At 40.8% G+C, this 19481-nt stretch overlaps 1 protein-coding gene across 2 annotated transcripts in view; it reads right to left on the minus strand.

Annotated features, from left to right (window-relative positions):
- ANKS1B (ankyrin repeat and sterile alpha motif domain containing 1B) overlaps window positions 1-19481 on the minus strand; it is an 88502-nt gene that overhangs the window by 6849 nt on the left and 62172 nt on the right. The window contains exons 4-6 of one of the 2 annotated variants that reach the window (XM_075210173.1): window positions 12543-12623; window positions 11703-11774; window positions 3084-3170 (exon numbers count right to left, since the gene is read on the minus strand). In XM_075210173.1, the coding sequence (XP_075066274.1) occupies window positions 3084-3170; window positions 11703-11774; window positions 12543-12623 (240 nt within the window). The remainder of the gene's footprint in view (window positions 1-3083; window positions 3171-11702; window positions 11775-12542; window positions 12624-19481) is intronic. The other variant, XM_075210175.1, reaches the window with a different exon arrangement.

Here is a 19481-nt window from a genome sequence, read left to right on the forward strand (position 1 = left end):
CAAGCTTAGAAGAAGATCCTGAACTATATTCAGTCTACTCTATATAAAACGAATATAATGAAATAGTCGTCAACGTTATTACATTTGAATATATATTTAAATAGAAGTTTGGATTATAAACAATTGTGATCGTAGTGTCACAAACTTAATGACATCTAAGGGTATATTTACTAAACTGCATGTTTGAAAAAGTGTAGATGTTGCTTATAGCAACCAATCAGATTCTAGCTGTCATTTTGTAGAATGCACTAAATAAATAAAAGCTAGAATCTGATTGGTTGCTATAGGCAACATCTCCACTTTTTCAAACCCGCAGTTTTAGTAAATCTTCATCACCATTTATTTATATAGCGCCACTGATTCCGCAGAACTGTACAGAGAACTAAGTCACATCAGTCCCTGCCCAACACAGTCTTCCTTAAATGTGAGCAAAGTGAATATGACCTTGCAATTTTAAGGCAAGGCTAATGTAGATTGTGGGTGTGGCCTAGTTTGCTACAAATTTTCAGAAATGTTAAGAGCTATGGTATTTATATTTACCAGCCCCCTTCTCCTAATTAGCAGAACCGTGTGGAACCTTCTATAGCTCCGGAATGTTCACTATCAGTTCTAACGTCTTAGTCTATTAACAACATAGGTAACAGGAAGTGTTAACCTCCCAACATTCTAACAGTCGGGACAAAGGTACTGACTGTCGGGAGACAAACCCCTCAAACTGGGACTGTCCCACCTAAATCGGGACAGCTGGGAGGTATGGTTTAGTGGTCAGTAAATCTATATGGCAAATAGCAAAAAATTGTTTGCAGTGCAACAGTTTAAACAGGTAAATAAAATGTATTTTATACATTTTTTTCCTCTCTGTATTTGATGGTAAGTACACATTTGTGTTTGTAGCCGGGGTTTTTAATGCATATTAACCATATTATCGACCATTTTAAATCCTTAACTCCTAAAAAATCTGCACTTTCTGCAGGAGTAAGGCAAATTTAATTATGGGGGTAATTTATGGAAGATATCACAGATCTCCGTTGTTCACTAATTTAACAATCAATAGTGCCGTCCCAATAGATCTGATGATGGTGTTATGCAGGGCTTACCTAAGTAAACCCTGCTGGAGACAACAGTCCGACAGGCTAAATGCTCCTCCCTTCCTTCCTGACCCACTAGTGTTGGCAGGCACATTGGAGACAGAACCATTACAGGGACCTTGGTTAAATTGCCTCGTCTGTCACATATCCTAGAGCAATCTTATTACTCTGCAGCTGTAATTAAAGGACAACTCTCCAGAGGTTCCGTCAGGTCAAAGATCTGTGCGTCTGTCTTATCAGGGACTTAGGAAGATCCTATATACAATATACATTGAACAGTGCACTGGGACAAGGCTTTCCATATAATACAGCCCACGTCACTCACAGACAAATAGCTCATAGCATCACTTAAGGGAAAATAGAATAAAGATGTACGTTCTTTAATCTTCAAATCTGCCTAAAATAAATAATTTATAACTCTGCATTTTACTCTATCCTGGAACATCTACTGAAATTATGTATTATAAGTCCACATTAACACATACAAGTCACAATTACATAAATAACATAATATAAACAATTCCGCAGTCCTGTTTAGTCTGTACATTAATAAATATTGTGGGATCCCAAATATACAGCGTCAGGGGTGAACAAGGTAAGCAAGTCGTTCACTGCTGCTTAAAGCAAAAAATGTGAAACCAGTGGCGGATCCAGGGGGGGGGCGATCGCCCCCCCTAGCAGGGGCTTGCTGCCGACAGCTACACACTGTGCAGGTCCGTTCAGCAGTGACAGTGTGCTGCCCGGCTGCTCTGATTGTGTTTTAAACACAATCAGAGCAGCAGGACAGCACACTGTCACTGCTGAACGGACCTGCACATACTGTGCAGCCGCCGGCAGCCTTAGAAGTCGGAAAGGGGGGCAGGGCCTAAATCCCCCCCCCTACATCGCCAGGGGTATAGTAATTTCCTAGATCCGCCCCTGTGTGAAACATTATAAATAAACCACAAGTAAAAATGCAGATAAACCACATTGGTTCATGTACACGTTTGATATGCGATTACAAGTGCGTTCAATCTGTGTTCTTAAACATGTGACAAGAAGTAGTCATCTTCAAGATAAGCGCAAGTAATTCTACTGTCATGAATGTAAGTTTCCACTGGGTTGACACTTATGAGATACACTGAAATGGAACAAGACGCAATAAAAAAATGCTGCGCAATGCAGGATCAATGCATGGAAAAAACGCAATTATGTGTCTCATTTGGTACAATGATTTTTATTTTCACAGTCATTTACATGCGCTTAACTTACATTACAAACGCATGGTAATCACAGAACTTTAACCCCAGTTTGTACATAGTCCACAGGCCAGACATTCTTATATTTACTAAACTGCAGGACTGAAAAAGTGGAGATGTTGCCTATAGCAACCAATCAGATTCTAGCTGTCATTTTGTAGACTGTACTAAATAAATGATAACTAGAATGTGATTGGTTGCTATAGGCAACATCTCCGCTTTTTCAAACCCGCAGTTTAGTAAATCTAGCCCTTAGAGTGCTTACTTATACTTTACATACATTCACATACCTTACAAATATGAAGATCCTTGAATCAGGAACTATGGCAGAGGGAGGCGTGGACATGTCTCAGTCGGGTGTGACCATACCCCGGGGGCTTGCTTAGCATTTATGAAGGTCACCCCTTATCTCCCTCCAAACACCCATTCACGGCGGGGCACGCAACAGTGGCAGGAGCGAGCGGCACCCTTTCCCCCACTAAACTGCTACGCAGAGCAGTAATGAACTGGCTATACCTCTCAATATTCCGATCCGTGGGGCAAGGAGGTGGGAATTGGGATTGTCTCACCTAAATTGGGACAGTTGTGAGATATGCAATCACATTTGTTTTTTTTATCATCACCTTATATTTCTTGAACATTAAGAAACTCAAGTTACAACAATTAGAAAATAAGTGGGAAAAGAAGAAAAATAAAATTATACTGTGAAAACAAGGTGGCAGATATATTTGTTTCTGGAAAAAGGTGGAAATCTCACCTTATTTGCTGCATCCATAAACTTCACTCCTTTGTAAGAAACCGACAGAATAATTGTGGGAACTTTCTTCATTTGCTCTGTTGATTTCTGAGAAAATAAAAACGGAGATCGTATTTTATATAAAACACCTTTTTTTCTCTCCATATTCACAAAATGTCAGGATTTTAGCTGATTGCCGCTCACTCTGCGATGAATGGAACTTTAATGAATCTTCAAATGAATAACATTGATCACTCTGCTAAACGGAAGAACGCTTAAGATACAGGACATGGTCAGGGGAAAATCATTTATGTACTTGCGTCTCCTTGAACAGCTGCTCAGCTTGGGCCTAAACTTTTAATTAGACAAGCAGGCTCACCTCCCAAATGTCCCTATAATTTATCTTGCTTTGTTTTAAACCTCTAAAGTTTAAAATATTCCGGATAATGTAGACATCATCCACATTTCTGACATTATCTAACATGACATTTATATATACACCATTTTAGACAATAACCAACAGGCAGTTTGACCCCTGGACAGAATGTATAAAATGTGGAAGTTTTCTAAAAGTTTCCAACCAGAGATCTTAGTTTCAAAAGCCAATGTTACATCTGATATGATTATATAAGGTATTTATCATAAATTGTGTACTGTGGATGCCCCTCTTCCCCTTCACAAAACACCTTCAACAACTTAAACTAGCTTATCTAAAATAAAGACTCTGAGACATTGTAAAGTGGCTAAATAGGTCACAGTTTATTAAATAAATTTGGTGGCGTAGAAAGAGCATTGCGGGAGAGCTGACCAGACAGATGACCCAAACCAAGCGTGGAAATGGCGAGACCGCCGTGCATCCACTTACCACAGTGAACTAATCCCTAACTGCTTGGCTGGCGCTAAACCTGGTATCACAGTGACTGTGCCCCCTCTAAACTCACAATGCCAACTCTCACTGAGCCGGACAAGGGATCCTCCTCACTGTAGGACCAAGAGTTACCTTTGCCACAAAGGGGGCAGTGACCTGCGGCCAATAAGCGATAGCGCGGTATGTATCAGCCGCTGATCCGGTGGTAGTCAGTTTTCCGGCTGTGGAAAACCAGACAGTACTTACCCCAGCAGGAGGACACCGAAAAGCTGCTCGCCGACTGACTTAAATGACTGACAGCTTCCAAGGTAGACTTTTGTCAATTGCACCCCCTGAAGAAGCCGGCAGCGGTGGCTGACGTCACATTGAAGAGACTCAGTGTGATCTGACTTGTTCAGGTGATAATTTAATACTATACCATGTACCTTGTACAGGCGTTGCCTCCTTAAATTATTAGCTGAACAAGTCAGATCACATTGAGTCTCTTCAATGTGACGTCAGCCACCGCTGCAGGCTTCTTCAGGGCCCGCTATGGACAAAAGTCTACCCGTCAGTCATTTAAGTGAGTCGGTGAGCAGCTCTTCAGTTTCCTCCTGCCGAGGTAAGTACTTTCAGGTTTCCCACAGCCGGAAAATGGTACCAAACCCTGCTGATCTCAGTGCCTTCCTCGCAACTGTGCCTGCTCTGTGACGATGCAAAAACGTGGCTTAAAAACTCGAACTACAAAACCGCCACAAAGCTGCGCGTGGGGCGGGGTCTTGTAAAGAAGAATGAGACAACCAGAAAGTGAGAGGACATATATAGAAATCCAGGACACTCTCGAGACATTCATTGGTTGGCCTGGAGCTGTATGTCTCCCATGCAGGTAAGTGTGAAATTACAGAGGCACACACTTTCGTTATTTAAGTGCTTTCGTCTATAGGGACTCTCTTGTCATAGACGTATAAAGCTATGGGGGCGAAATGCGTCCCTGGAGCTTCATGAGAAACTTACTCTATCATTTCACTATTTACTGTTAAAAATAATCTAATGTTCGTAATTAAGAATTTGACGGGCTGTTAAAAAAAAAAATCTAAAAACAACTCCAAAAGCGTTTGTTTTCTAGAAATTAACAACATCCGCCATTTAAAAATATTCTCAGTCCACTTTAAATGCAACTTCAGGGCCAATAGTGGATTATTTAAAAGTAAATGAAAAAAAATCTGATGGAAAAATGATTTAAATAAAGAAAAAAAAACCCTCAGTTCTTCGCAAGGGGACGAAGACAATGTCTATTCTAAGCGTGGCTCCATCTTTAATGCACAAGGACTAATCAAGATCATTTGTCTGAATTAATCTTTTGAAAAGAAAAACAGAACTCTCTGGGGGTTTACATTATGGGATGAGATGTAGAGTCACCTGCTAAACCTCACGTTGGCTGACAACGAATCTTGTTTCTATTCAATCTCTGGCTTTAATAAACCCACCGGATGCTCTTCCTCAAAGGACAGAGAAATGAAAGTAATAGCACTGTACAGCACTGTAATGAAAATCAATGCGTTTATAGTGCTTTGAAAGACACAGGGAGAAGAGGGCCCTGTGCTTGAACTCCACTTGGGAATTGTCATGAGATACATTGATTTTTTTGTCGCTGGGGCGGCAGATTGTCTTCATTTCTCAAAGTCACCGAAGTACTAAGCATGACCTGCAGTTCAGTCTATCCATAATACTGGCAGGTGGCTGTGCATTTATTGTACAGGGGAAAGATCATCATCATCATCATCACCATTTATTTATATAGCGCCACTTATTCCGCAGCGCTGTACAGAGAACTCATTCACATCAGTCCCTGCCCCATTGGAGCTTACAGTCTAAATTCCCTAACATGTACACACACACTTTCTGGTTCGGCTTTTACATGTGCACTGTCGAGAGGACAGTAGGGGGCACTTCTGAAAACTGGTGTTCGGGAAACTGTGAGAATGTGTTGTTACCAGAAGAAATAGGGCCTGGGCCAGTGCTACCATTAGGCTCATAAAGTGTAATTCATACTTTCCAACTCTCCCGGAATGTCTGGGAGATTCCTGAATTCTGGGTAGGTCTCCCAGGAGAGTAAGGCATCCTCCCGCATCTGCCCACTCCCTAATGAATGAGACAGGATTAGATCCTCAGGGGTGTGTGGTCGGAGGGGGCGTGGCTTCATGAATCGCTGCATTATGACCCCACCCCCGAGGTAAAATGATGCAGTCGTGTATTTAAGTCACTGGGGCGGAGGAAAAAGGCAGCGATTCACCAAGCCACACCCCCTCCAACCACACACCCCACCTTCCCTCCGGGATCTCCCGGAGGGGGAACATCAGAAAGTTGGCAGGAATGGTGTAATTATTTTCCCCACAACGTCCCCCACACGGAGAGCCAGCTGCTGAGCTTGTTACCTGTGGCGCTGCCGGCTTTGCTCCTCCATGTCAGTGGTGGGCTGGGAGTGTGGTGCTGAACTATGATGTCACAACCTAGCGACACACTGTCAGTCTGAGGAGCAGAAGATCCCGCTGCCCCTACCTCCCTCCAGCCTGGTAAGGTAAGAAGCACTGAAAAGAGGGGAGGTCAGCAGAGATGCGCAGCCCTGAATAGGGATCCCATGATCCGCAAATGTAAAACACGAATACTTATGTTACCTAAAGTTTGGTTAGGCCATAGAATGCATTCCAGATTTCCTTTAGGAAATAAAGTAAAACAATTTTAGTAGCCTATTCCAACTTATCCTGTTCATTTGAGTGACTCAGTAGTGTGAATAATAAACAATGGTGAGTTAAAGATTTTGGTGGAAAAGGAGGATTGTCCCGGTAAAACCATGGACACATGGGAGTCCTTCATAGCAACCGATTCTGTCATTTTTCCACTACTTTGGAAAATGCGAGTATCTGATTGGTTCTTATGGGCTACATCCCATTTGTGTTTATTAGCACCATATTGTTAAATAAATAATTAAATATAGTCAAGAAGCCCCTATAGTCTACCATAATAATGCATGTTATTCCACCATGACAGAAACACCATATGAGGTAGGCTTTTATGACAGTAATGAGTAACCTGATATAGCCTCACCAGACATGTAACCATGTACATTCCTAAACACAACTTCTAAAGCTTGTGGAGAAGCTGAGTGGGAAATGATTTCAATCCAGTGTGCCAGAGACCGGGGGAACGGAATCTAGCTGCTTTCTTTAATTGTTGCACACATTGAAACCCTGCACGCGCCATTCCTGAGCCTTCGCTCAACGTTCGTCAGTTAGGGTTCATTTTAGATCCCTCTCCGAACTAGCTATGCATGTCCTAAGGTGGTTTTTGAGGTTGAGATGGGTAGATAAATAAGGTGATACGGTGTGTCCTAGGAGAAGAATGTTAATGGCACCCCTAAATATGTACGGGTGGGAATAGTGGTGAAACTACCTCGTTGCAAAGGCTACAGTGGCTATGGGCTCGGAGATGAATGGGAATCCTCAGTGGAGGACTGGCCAATTTACACAAGATCGTTTGACAATGATTTTATCGCATATTTGGATTCTATCCATTGGGACCATATTTTATAATACATCTGTTGTGGCATTTCTAGAATTAATCTTTAATGGCCTATCGTATTAAGGTAATACAGTTATGAAAGATGGAAAAGGCACTTGGCATCCATGTTCCGGCAATATTGACTTCGGCTAGAGTAAACATATTGATGACATATTGGTTTGTATTTTAATTTAACAGAAGGTCTAACGTTAATCCGAATATACATATTTTAGGAAATAATAGAGGGCTATTGATACCCGTATCTTGTATACCTCATACTATAGTAATTTAAAAGCTCTGAACTCCAGGACATTCCCACAGGAGATGCAAAAAGGAAGTAGAACTGGAGCCATACTTAGGACATCTGGAGTTATTCTGCTACTTATTAAAGAAAGTTTTTTTGCGCAAGATATAAGCCAAGCATGTTTAGCAATCTTTCCGGAGAAAAGGGAACATATAAACACAGGTAAGTTGGGAAACGAAAAAGGGCATAAAAAAAGGATAAAAGGAGGTACAAAATTATTTGGGTTAAGGTCAACGGCATCAATTTAACTGTCAATTTTCTAACTGAATGGAGATAATGAAGTCAATGAGTAGTTGCAATGGGCAACACCAACATTTTCCTATTGTATCAGTTTTACTACAGTAAATGTCCCCAAGCGATTAGAGGTGGTAAAAACATAAGTGAAATTACAATCCAAGCTTTGTTCCTATTGGATACAAATTAGAAAGCAATTAAACAATGAATTTCCTGGTACCTTAAGGAGTTAATCTGCGGATTTCAATCCGACGGCAACTTGTACCGCCTGACTGCTCTGACACACAACACGGGCAGCACTTAGTTGGCAATTTATCTGAAACTGGCATGAGATGTGAGGATGTAATCGCTGCCGTGATCTTCACTGGTTCTTCATTAATTATGTATTCTGTTTAGAAAATAATTTATGTCCCTGGGTACTTTGCTGTGCTGGCACTTCTGAAAACCTCTTTATCTCTTTTTTCAGCAATGTATTGATATCAGTCACGGTGAATGGTGTCGCTGTTAAAGCATATTGGCTGCAGAAATGGCAGCGGGGGAGATAATGGTATTACAGTATTTATGGTAAATCACAATGACAATATTTATTTCCCAATTTAACTCTTTCACTGTGGTCATTTTTTGCATTATATATATTTCTTTTCTTACAAGTACATTACTATTATCATGGCCGCGAGATAGACAGATAGATTAAATTGATAGATAGACAGATAGGGGAATATTCAATTGGCTGCGTTATCTGTCAAAAGTAACACGGCTTGCGCACTATTACCGTTATTACGGTACATTTAACGCCGGCTTCCTGCTCGCAGCTCAGGGAGCTGAAATCCAGGTTAGAATTACCGCAATAACGGTAATACATTTAACGCTGCGTTACTTTTGTGAGTAACGTGGCTAACTGAATATATATATAGATAGATAGATAGATAGATAGATAGATAGATAGATAGAATAGGTAGATTAGATAATCATATATATAGATTAGATAGATAGATAGATATGTGATAGATAGATAGATAGATAGATAGATAGATAGATAGATAGATAGATAGATAGATAGATATGAGATAGATAGATAGATAGATAGATAGATAGATAGATAGATAGATAGATAGATAGATATGAGATAGATAAATAGAATCCCCCACATTCCTTCATAGTCCTCAAAGACAAGAAACATAAAACTACATCTAGGATATACTAGTCACAATCTAGTTATGGCTGCACCATGTATGTTTATATTTTGAGTTTATAATGTTTTCTTCCTGGTAATCACTTTTACTCTTGGCCATGAGCAAAGTCAGTTATTTAATTACAATGATAATTTTAGGAAATAAGATGTTTGTACTGAATGCTAATTAGTACATTAATTGGGAGCACACAATATAATTGTAAAATGGATAAGAAAGTCATGAGGACATACCTAAATTAGCAACGGGACTGAAGTTTTGAAGCCATAGAACTCCTGGTCTAGGGCAGAGTGGCCAACTATTCCCAGTAAGGTATCTTGAAGAAGTGAAATCTTCTGCTGGTTCCAATTGTCTCATGGGTACAGGCCATACTGTACCTTTCAACACTATCACAATTAATGCAACATAAGGCCCAACCACAAACTGTACAAACCCCGCCCCCGATAATCCAACCACGCCCACTTTATGCCAAAGGCATGTCCTTCTTCAATAGGCCAAGTCCCTTTTAGGGTCCAATAATCTGGAGTATTGGGTTCTATGGGCCAGAAATATAAGGTTTTACACTTGAAAGTGGTCAGAATGACCTATTATATGACTTGCTTAATAAGTACAGTAAGTAGAAGCCTTCTGCCCAGACCTAATACTATTATTTCTCAAGCACTGAAAGTTTGGAATAGAACAAAAATAACCCTACTTCCTGACGAATGGGATTCTTAAACACCCCTGCGACAAATAATTGTGTGTGTGACAATAACCAATACAGATGCAAAATACAGCAATCCAAATCTTCGGTAGAAAATATATCCAAAAGTAATCACCTTGTGGAAAATTAAGTGGATGTATTGTAATGTTGTGATTATAGTCCAGTGATCCTACAACTATGCTACACTGTGCATGTACTGCCTGCACAGTCACGTTTTTTTAGCAAATTATCTGATTAAAAATGCTTGATGTGCTAACAAAAGTCATACATGTGTCCAGCTTTGGAACTACAGTGATGGTGGCTCAGTGGTTAGTACTTCTGCCTCACAGCATTGAGGTCATGAGTTTGATTCCTCACTATGGCCTTATCTGTGTGGAGTTTATATGTTCTCCCCGTGTTTGCGTGGATTTCCTCTGGATGCTCCGGTTTCCTCCCACACTCCAAAAACATACTAGAACGTTAATGTCTGCTATCAAATTGACCTTAGTCTCTCTCTGTCTGTGTGTGTTAGGGAATTTAAATTAAGCTCCAATGGGACAGGGACTGATGTGAGTGAGCTCTCTGTACAGTGCTGCGGAATTAGTGGCGCTATATAAATAGCTGCTGCTGATACAATTACATTATAATTAACTTAAAAGTGTAATTGTTGCTTACACACAGAGGAGGCAGCCATCAAGTGCCTCGCGCCTCAAAGGTGTCACTAGCTGCCACACAACTGATAGGTCACATTCTTATGAATTTTGGCTTCTATGTGTAGTAAATGATTTTTTTTCAACTATTATACGTATTTGGGCACGTCATTTTAAACGTATCTCTGGCGGAATTTGGCCTTACTGGTTCCCCCTATCATTTTTTTTCCGACTGAGATTCCAATACTACCACACAGCAAAATTAATTGGCTGTGGGAAGCCAAAGATTGTATAGCCAAAATTCACACCTCTGAGAAACTGTGTTCAGACACGAAATTGGTTTTGTGCAAAAATTCACTACAATTTCACTCATCTCTACCCAAAGCCCCGCCTACTATTAGGTGATGGTAACTGTGTAGAAAATGTGGTGTTGCCCATATCAACCAATCAGATCCTAACTGTAATATTTTTCAGTACAGTACAACTTCAGGGGTCTTTCCCACTGAGCCATAGATCAGGGCTCTTGTTCCGATGACAACTGGGAGGCTTGCCCGCTGATGGAAGCCTCTTCAATACCATCTGTATCAATGGCGGGTCCGTGCTGAATTGAAGGGGTGTTTTTGGGGAGGGGTTTTGTGAGGGGCCCAGTGCTTCCAAATCGCTGGGCACACCCCAGGGGGACACTGCACACTCCCAACTTGACCACACCCCTGTGTGACAAGACTTCCTTCTTTATGTAAAAAAGTTGTTTTTTAGATTCATATCTGGTCATATAGGTATCAGGTGGAGATGGAGGGTTAATTGGCATACACAGATATATGGTGAGGGAGATTAAAGGTGAGAGGCTGGGGTCTCTGGGAGGGACGAAGATGAGTTCTGTTTTGGACATATTGAGCTTTAGGTAGTACTGGGACATCCATGTGGAGATGGTAGTGAGACAACAGAACACACAGGAGAGACCTCAACTGCGGATAGGTATATTTACTTGTCATTGGCATATAGTAGATAATGGAGGTCAAAGGAGCTGAACTAGACCGCCAATACAATTTTTAATCGCAAAATATAATTTTTAATATAAACTCACAATTGGCAGGTCCTCTTTAAATGCAGTAGAGTATACTCCCCAACTCTTGTGCCCACCTGGACACCGTTTAAAAGTCATTGTCAAAACCTACCCTCATCTTTGAACAGGCATCTTGTGTTGACTCCGTCCCTCTCAATTCCTTTATCAGCATCGATCCTAAATACTAAAATAGAAACATGTTTAGTTTTATGATCAAAACACACAAAAGCACACACAACGGACTTGTGCGAGTAAGACAAATCGTTAGTACATTTACATATTTTTAAATATATACAACATCAAATGGAATGATGAAATCACTGGAGAAAAGTCACTGATCAATTGACAACAAGAACACTTAAAAGAACAACATTCTACAACACACTGTAGTTACAAAATATAATTTGACCCTGCCATATAGCAAGTCAACTACAGTGCATACCAAAACTAAGAATAGTTTCTTTGCTCCACAGAAAATATTGTGCAGGGAAACACATGTATAGTGTAGTCTACTGAACTCTGTGGATAAATAATTTCAGTGAAGAGGAAAGACCAGTCACTAAACTAGTATGTCAACAAACGCTAATGATTGTGGCTAAAATACCCACATACAGAAATATTATAAGAGGCAATTTTCATTAGTGTATAAATTGCCACAAATAGTTGTCCCCTGTGTTTAACAAATAATAATAAAGTAGCTGCATAATTCAAGTGGTCTATTTTGAAATCATATGGTACAGCGATGGGGTCTAAGTTCGCCCCTATTTTTATTTTGTTATGGTGATCTTGACGAAGAGGTCTATGTATGTGTAACAGATAATAATATATAAACAGGGCAATTATTTTTGACAAAGGTGCTGTATCTGAGGTCAAATTTTAACAAGACATCTTCAGATTTTTCTGTTTTACCTAACACGTAACAAAGTGAAGTAAATATAAGTGCACTATATACCTTTATCATCTCAGACCAGGAACACTGGGGGTGAGGAACGGGTTTTAATATGGGTCCATACTTTCCCCCAAATGGCATGCTCTAAACAAAGAAAAACATACTAGACATTTTCTGAAACTAGACACACAAAGGAATCCTTTTTTTTTTTTTTTGATGGATCAAACAAAATTTGTGTAGAAAATTAACAGTTTCCCTAGAGAAAAGGCCTTAAAGCACCATGCCCCTGTCCATGACTGGCATGCATTTCCAATGTATGCAATCTCTATTTCATGCCGTGTAACATGACAATCCCATTGGTTGCCAAATTAGGGATTACAAAATGGCTGCACTTTGGTTCATTTGGGATTCATTGTGCATTGTTAGCAAACAGTGAAATGATTATATCTGTGTGTGGCGTCTGGGATAATGGGAACTATGGAAGGGGCAGTGCTTTAAAGAATACCATTTTTTTTAAAGTTAAGTGCAAAACAATGACAAAGGAAACTTTATTTTATTTCTCTGGACTTTTTCGGTAGTTTATAATTATTTTTGCCCCAATGGAATTAACGGTTATTGTTGATATAAATTTGACGACACAATTTCATCTATTTTTGAATATTCCAGAGAAATAAGTTTAGTAGTTAGGTTGACCTTTCGCTGCTGAGAAGCCGAGCAGATAAAGGTGTCGAAGGCAAGAACTTCACCCTGTTTTTGTTTTATCAAAAAGACTTTTGTCTTTTCTACACCCAAATGGGCGTTGTATGGTGAAAATGGTGATCTTCAGTGCGTAATATAAATGTGACGAGGGTTTAGATGCTTCCAAAGATTGAAGTCACATTGCTTCCTCTCATTGCCAGATAAAGTTTGCATTCAAATAAAATTGATATTAGGAGATGGTCAAAGGGGGAACCTTAGTGAGTCAAAAGGCTGTAGTGTTATGGGCCAGTGAATGACTATAATTCACACTAAATGCGTTAGCTATAACACACAAAATAAACTCAGTTTACTTAAATTGACTGTGTTATTTGATTGCACAGATTATTAAATATAATCGCCCTCTCGCTTTCACCAAACCAAAAGGACAAAGGCAATGATTTAAAACAATGTGGTCATCAATTCTTATGATGAAGCTCCTTAAGGGAAATTAATGAAAACTAGTACCTGAAAATAATGAGCTATAACGCATTGCAACCAATCAGATTCTAGCTGTCATTTTTCTAATATAGTTCAGAAACTGATAGCAAACATCTGATTGGTTGTTGAGAGTTACAGCACATTTTCCCAAAGTGCCACTTTTCATAAAATCCCCCCCCCCCCGATGTGTTTATGAATACCCAGCAGCCTGTGTTTCATTTCACGTGTGTAAATAATGCTTAGGCTCTAAGTTCAAGCAGGGATGCATTGGCACAACTGGTGCCTTCCCAGAATGAACGCAATGAGTATGACCCCTGAGGGTGAAGATCCGAAGGAGGAGATACGGAATAAACAAGGGATGGGAATGAGGGATCTGCGAGAGCAAAGGGTACAAAAGGAGAGGAGAGTAAGGTTGGGTATAGGGCACACCAGAGTCCTGGGCAGGAGAAGTCTAAAGATAAAGTGCCTGACATCATATGTAATATACAGCATAAGAGGAGATACATTCGGGCAGTCTAAAAAGAAATAAAGTCAATAAATTAATATACAGCATTAATACACAGGGAACCTATAGATGTATACTGTAGATCCATATTATGAAAGCGTTTAAACAACTTCTTGCTAGCATACATAAGACAGCTGAACCCTCATAATGGAAAAGGCTGTTTAAAGTGTACGTGTCACCAATACACAATGGAGGCATCCATTTTGTAGGATGGGTCAATCATTATGGGAATGCAGGTATCAACACATGGCCAGTACCTCATAATTATTTGTTCTCTAAGTCTGAGGTGTATGCCTTGTGATATTATGAAGACTGACCTCTTAAAATTGGATAAACAGTTGTCAAAAGCTTGTATTTGGACCAATGTTTGGATCTTGGTGAAAATGAATCATTCAAGAAGCAACATGAAACCAAGTTTCCCTGTATAATTTCAGCACCTTGGAGTACTATGACAGACAGTGGTATATTTGTTAATTAACCGCCTAGCAATGAATAGATTTACATTGTCTAAAGCTAGGTACACACTACACGGTTTTCGTCCAATAATCGGCTCAATCAGCCGACATACGACCGCTCGTTCAAAAGTCAGGTCAGTGTGTACAGTGACACGAAGGTCGAAAGTCGGCCCAAATGGACAATTGTCGCCTCATTTGGTTGGTCGTACCGTTTAATATTTTCGTTCCAATCTCGTTCCGTTGTGTAGTGTGTATAAACTTCCGACCGATGTGTACGAAATTGCAATTATTGCTCACGACAACATGGCTGTAAAAAGCCGCTAAAGGGAAGTCCGCTCTTCCCTTTATCTTCTAAAACAAGGCTAGTGTGTATGCAGTCCATGGACCGAGCGATCGGACCATCGATCGCATGTAAAATCGATCGGCATAAAAAGTTGGTGGAAAGTTCTGTAGTGTGTACCCAGCTTTACTCTGAATAATCCTAGAATCTAGAAATTTTACTCTGAACACATCTAGATGTAGCACCACACCTGAGTAGTTGTCTGAAATCCTGAACCTCATATACATTAATAGCTTTCCCAAACCGTAGTGCTTCTGCAGCCATTTTGTCTACTGGCAAGGCTAAAATATAAGCTGAATAATGTAAAAGGAATAAATTGTAACAGTTCTTGTTGTCATTCATTTATATATTACTGGTAAACAGGTAAAACAATCACTAACTAATTAGTAAAAACATGCTAGCAAAACTCGAGGGAGTTTATGTATCCCACCACTGGCAATTATAATTAGGCAAAATACAGTGTTTATAGAAAATATAATGCATACCCCTTTAACACAATTACAGGCCCAAACAAATAAAGATCACTCAAACAACATCAATCACGCCACCAGTCCCCTCTTCTCAATTTTTGCCAAGTTGCCTTTTCACGTTATAATAGTACACAAGATACCTAATATATTTCAAAGGTGGCTATAGATAGGTACTTTTATTACCAAAAATAATGTATATATTTATTAGAAAAGAGCAGGATGCAAAGGCTTTCGTCAGGTTGTATATTTTGACTGAAATTATTGTTGGTACTGGATTTTGCAACATTCGTTCTTTTATGGAAGAAACCCTATTTTGGAATACTTGTGAGACTGGTCCTGGTCACTTCACTGCTAAATGGAATTTTGGTGTTTTATATAGGGTAATTTTCCACACCTCTCCTGCATAGGGACAGGTAAGGTCCGGGGGTGTCTGCGCGTGCAGGTTGCAGACAGGGTTATGTTCTTACAGACTAAGACTCCTAGGTTGAATGTGCACAAGTGGAGGACATAGTCTAATGAAGTAATTAGACTCAAGGGAAGGGTTTATTGTATTTAAACCTGTATTGTTCATTTGTGAAGTGTGACCGATGCTAGCTCGTTGGCTGGCGACTAGGCAGGAGGATTGTGTCTAGCCAGAGTTAGGGTCGCCTGCTGTCATCCTGACAAAAGAATGCTGTGATATTTGTGATATGAACAATAAAAACACAGTTATCCAAGTAGGAAGTTGTTGTGTTTGTCATTGCTGGGTGTCAACTTCACACTATCTATCTATGTATCTATCTATCTATCTGTTACAAAGAAGCACACACACATACATAATGTGGAAAATGTATACAGGTGGTGGATTAGCATTAAATATAAAATTATTAAAAAAACACACCATATAGAGTGCACTGTTCCAATTGCCAAGATGGGTTGGGTCAGAAACTGATTTTCACACGGAAGCACTAACGCAAAGAGATTGAATTCCCGATTGCAAATGAACATTCATGTCCCCCTTTTCTTTTTTTTTAAGTGCATCATTTACATTTAAGAAAGCGCGGCATTCATTGGGTCTGAAAGGCCATTTATGTGTAGGGAAGGCATCTGCAGCTGCACAAGGAATAGTCTTTAAGTAACTAGGTCAGTTCTTTATGAAAACATGCTGTTTCATGCAAAGACACCGAGTTCAAGGGATTCTCACTTCCACTGACAATATGTGAGATGTACAATGCAGAATCAAGTAAGACTCTCATTTAGAAAACGAGACATTCACAACTTCCCAGCAAGCTTTCATAAAGCGCAAACGAAGAGTAAGAAGAATGGTGCATTTCTTGTCTTGATTTATTAAAGCAGGCTTAGGCAACCTGTCTTTCTCTGCCGGTTGTGGAACTAAAATTCCCAGCATACCTGGGTGGGGAGTCTCTGGATTATAGGACCCACTGGGAGACTAGAACAGCCTGAGAGTGAAAAGTCCTCACCTCTGCATTAAAGAGCATGATGTCTATATGGGCTGTATAACACAGGTAATAAATGTAAATAATATGGTGCTTTACAAGTCCAAATCCTCCTTTTATTTTATGCCTAAATTGTTGAAAGCGGTAGGCAGAACCCAGTATAATGATGCGCCATTAAGTCCTGCCTGAACCAGACTTGATGGGGCTACCCTCCACCTCTCCTCAGGGGCAGTAGGAAAAGTGGCAAATATGGCTTACTAGAAAAAGGTTCTTACTGCAGTTCATTTGTTTTATGAAGCTTTTCACATTGAACCCTATTTAGGGTATTTTTTGTACTGCACTTATGGGAGGAAATCCCCTTCTCTACAATACTGCTGTATTAAGGAGAGTTGGAGTAACTAGTATTTTTGCAACCTGCAAATGTCACTTTTGCTACACTTGTCCAGCTCTGCAAAGTATGAAAAATTCCAAAGAGTAGGAAAATCAGAGCAAAGCATTAAAGGCGACTTTACACGTATGTGATTGTGGGTGATTTAGAGTTGCACATATTTTGCAAACCTGAATGCGTGGAATTCTGGATTCTGTGTTCATATTTTAAATATGTTTAGGTGCATCTCAATTCCACATACTGATGTAATCAATGCCCAAGTTAGTACTTGCATGGCAAGCGTAAACTTACAGCTATTTTGTATAGATGCAAAGAAGACTACAAGACACACGTCAGAAGTAACTCTAAATGCTAAATTTGTGCTCAGCTCAAGGAGGCCTCATTGACTTGCCTCTCCATGATGCTACTGTACTGCAGGAAGTAGTAACCTTTCCCTATACCTCCAGTACTTTCACTGTCACTCACTGCAATCTTCACATAGCGTTTCAGGAATGCAGGAGTAAGCACAAGGTGACACATATCACGTCTTCTGCAGATGCTATGTGTGCAGTGTGGGTACTGACAGCGGGACAAAAGGAGGTACAGGAGAAGAAGAGGAAGTAACCTTCCCTATACCTCTTGTACTTCCACTGTCAGTCAATGCAGTCTTCACACAGCGACACAGGAGTGCAGGAGTAAGCATAAGGTGACACACCTCACTATGTCTTCTGCAAATGCTATGTGTACAGTGTGGGGACTGACAGCGGGACAAAAGGAGGTACAGGAGAGGAAGAAGTAATGACCTTCCCCCCACCTCCTGTACTTCCCTTGTTAGTCTATGCAGTCTTCACATAGCGACTCAGGAGTGCAGGAGTAAGCATAAGGTGACACATATCACTATGTCTTCTGTAGATGCTATGTGTATAGTGTGGGGACTGACAGGGGGACAAAAGGAGGTACAGGAGAAGAAGAGGAAGTAACCTTCCCTATACCTCCTGTACTTCCACTGTCAGTCGCTGAAGTGTTCACATAGCGACTCAGGAGTGCAGGAGTAAGCATAAGGTGACACATATCACTATGTCTTCTGTAGATGCTATGTGTACAGTGTGGGGACTGACAGCGAGACAAAAGGAGGTACAGGAGAGGAAGAAGTAATGACCTTCCCCCCACCTCCTGTACTTCCCTTGTTAGTCTATGCAGTCTTCACATAGCGACTCAGGAGTGCAGGAGTAAGCACAAGGTGACACATATCACTACGCCTTCTGCAGATGCTATGTGTACAGTGTAGGTACTGACAGCGGGACAAAAGGAGGTACAGGAGAAGAAGAGGAAGTAACCTTCCCTATACCTCCCGTACTTCCACTGTCAGTCAATGCAGTCTTCACACAGCAACTCAGGAGTGCAGGAGTAAGCATAAGATGACACACCTCACTATGTCTTCTGCAGAAGCTATGTGTACAGTGTGGGGACTGACAGCGGGACAAAAGGAGGTACAGGAGAGGAAGAAGTAATAACCTTCCCCCCACCTCCTGTACTTCCACTGTCAGTCAACGCAGTCTTCACATAGCGACTCAGGAGTGCAGGAGTAAGCACAAGGAGGAAGCATACTTCTGCACTCACTATTAGAAGGAAAGTGGTGTGTCACTCACTGGACTGTGAGTGCTACTTCTCGTGTGTTTAGGAACCGTGGTCGTCCACCATCCTGAGGGTCTGCGCATGTGCAGCCCTTTCAAACCTTCAGTTCATGTTCCTTTTAGTTAATTGGCTGATCAGGCAACACTCCCTATTTAAAGCACCTGAGGTCAATACCTCGTGGCCTGATCTTGGAGTCTCATTCCCCATGAGCCTCTGAAGGTGTTCCTGTGTTTCCTCATGTATTCAGCTCCTGCTGATTCCTGTTGTTCGTTTGTGGTTTCCAGACCACTTCATCTCCCCTGTGTTTCATCGTGACTGCACCAGCTGATTCCTATCCGCTGCCTCTGTGCTACTTCAGTTTGCAGTCCACTTCAACTCTCCCGTGTCTCATCGTGACTGCACCAGCTGATTCCTATCCGCTGCCTCCGTGTATCTACAGTATCCTGCTCACTTCAACTCTCCCGTGTTTCATTGTGACTGCACCAGCTGATTCCTATCCGCTGCCTCCGTGTATCTACAGTATCCTGCTCACCTCAACTCTCCCGTGTTTCATCGTGACTGCTCCAGCTAATTCCTATCCGCTGCCTCCGGGTATCTGCAGTTCCCTGCTCATCGCAA

This window comes from Mixophyes fleayi, chromosome 4, assembly GCF_038048845.1.
Source record: "Mixophyes fleayi isolate aMixFle1 chromosome 4, aMixFle1.hap1, whole genome shotgun sequence".
NCBI classification, from domain to species: Eukaryota; Metazoa; Chordata; class Amphibia; order Anura; family Limnodynastidae; genus Mixophyes; species Mixophyes fleayi.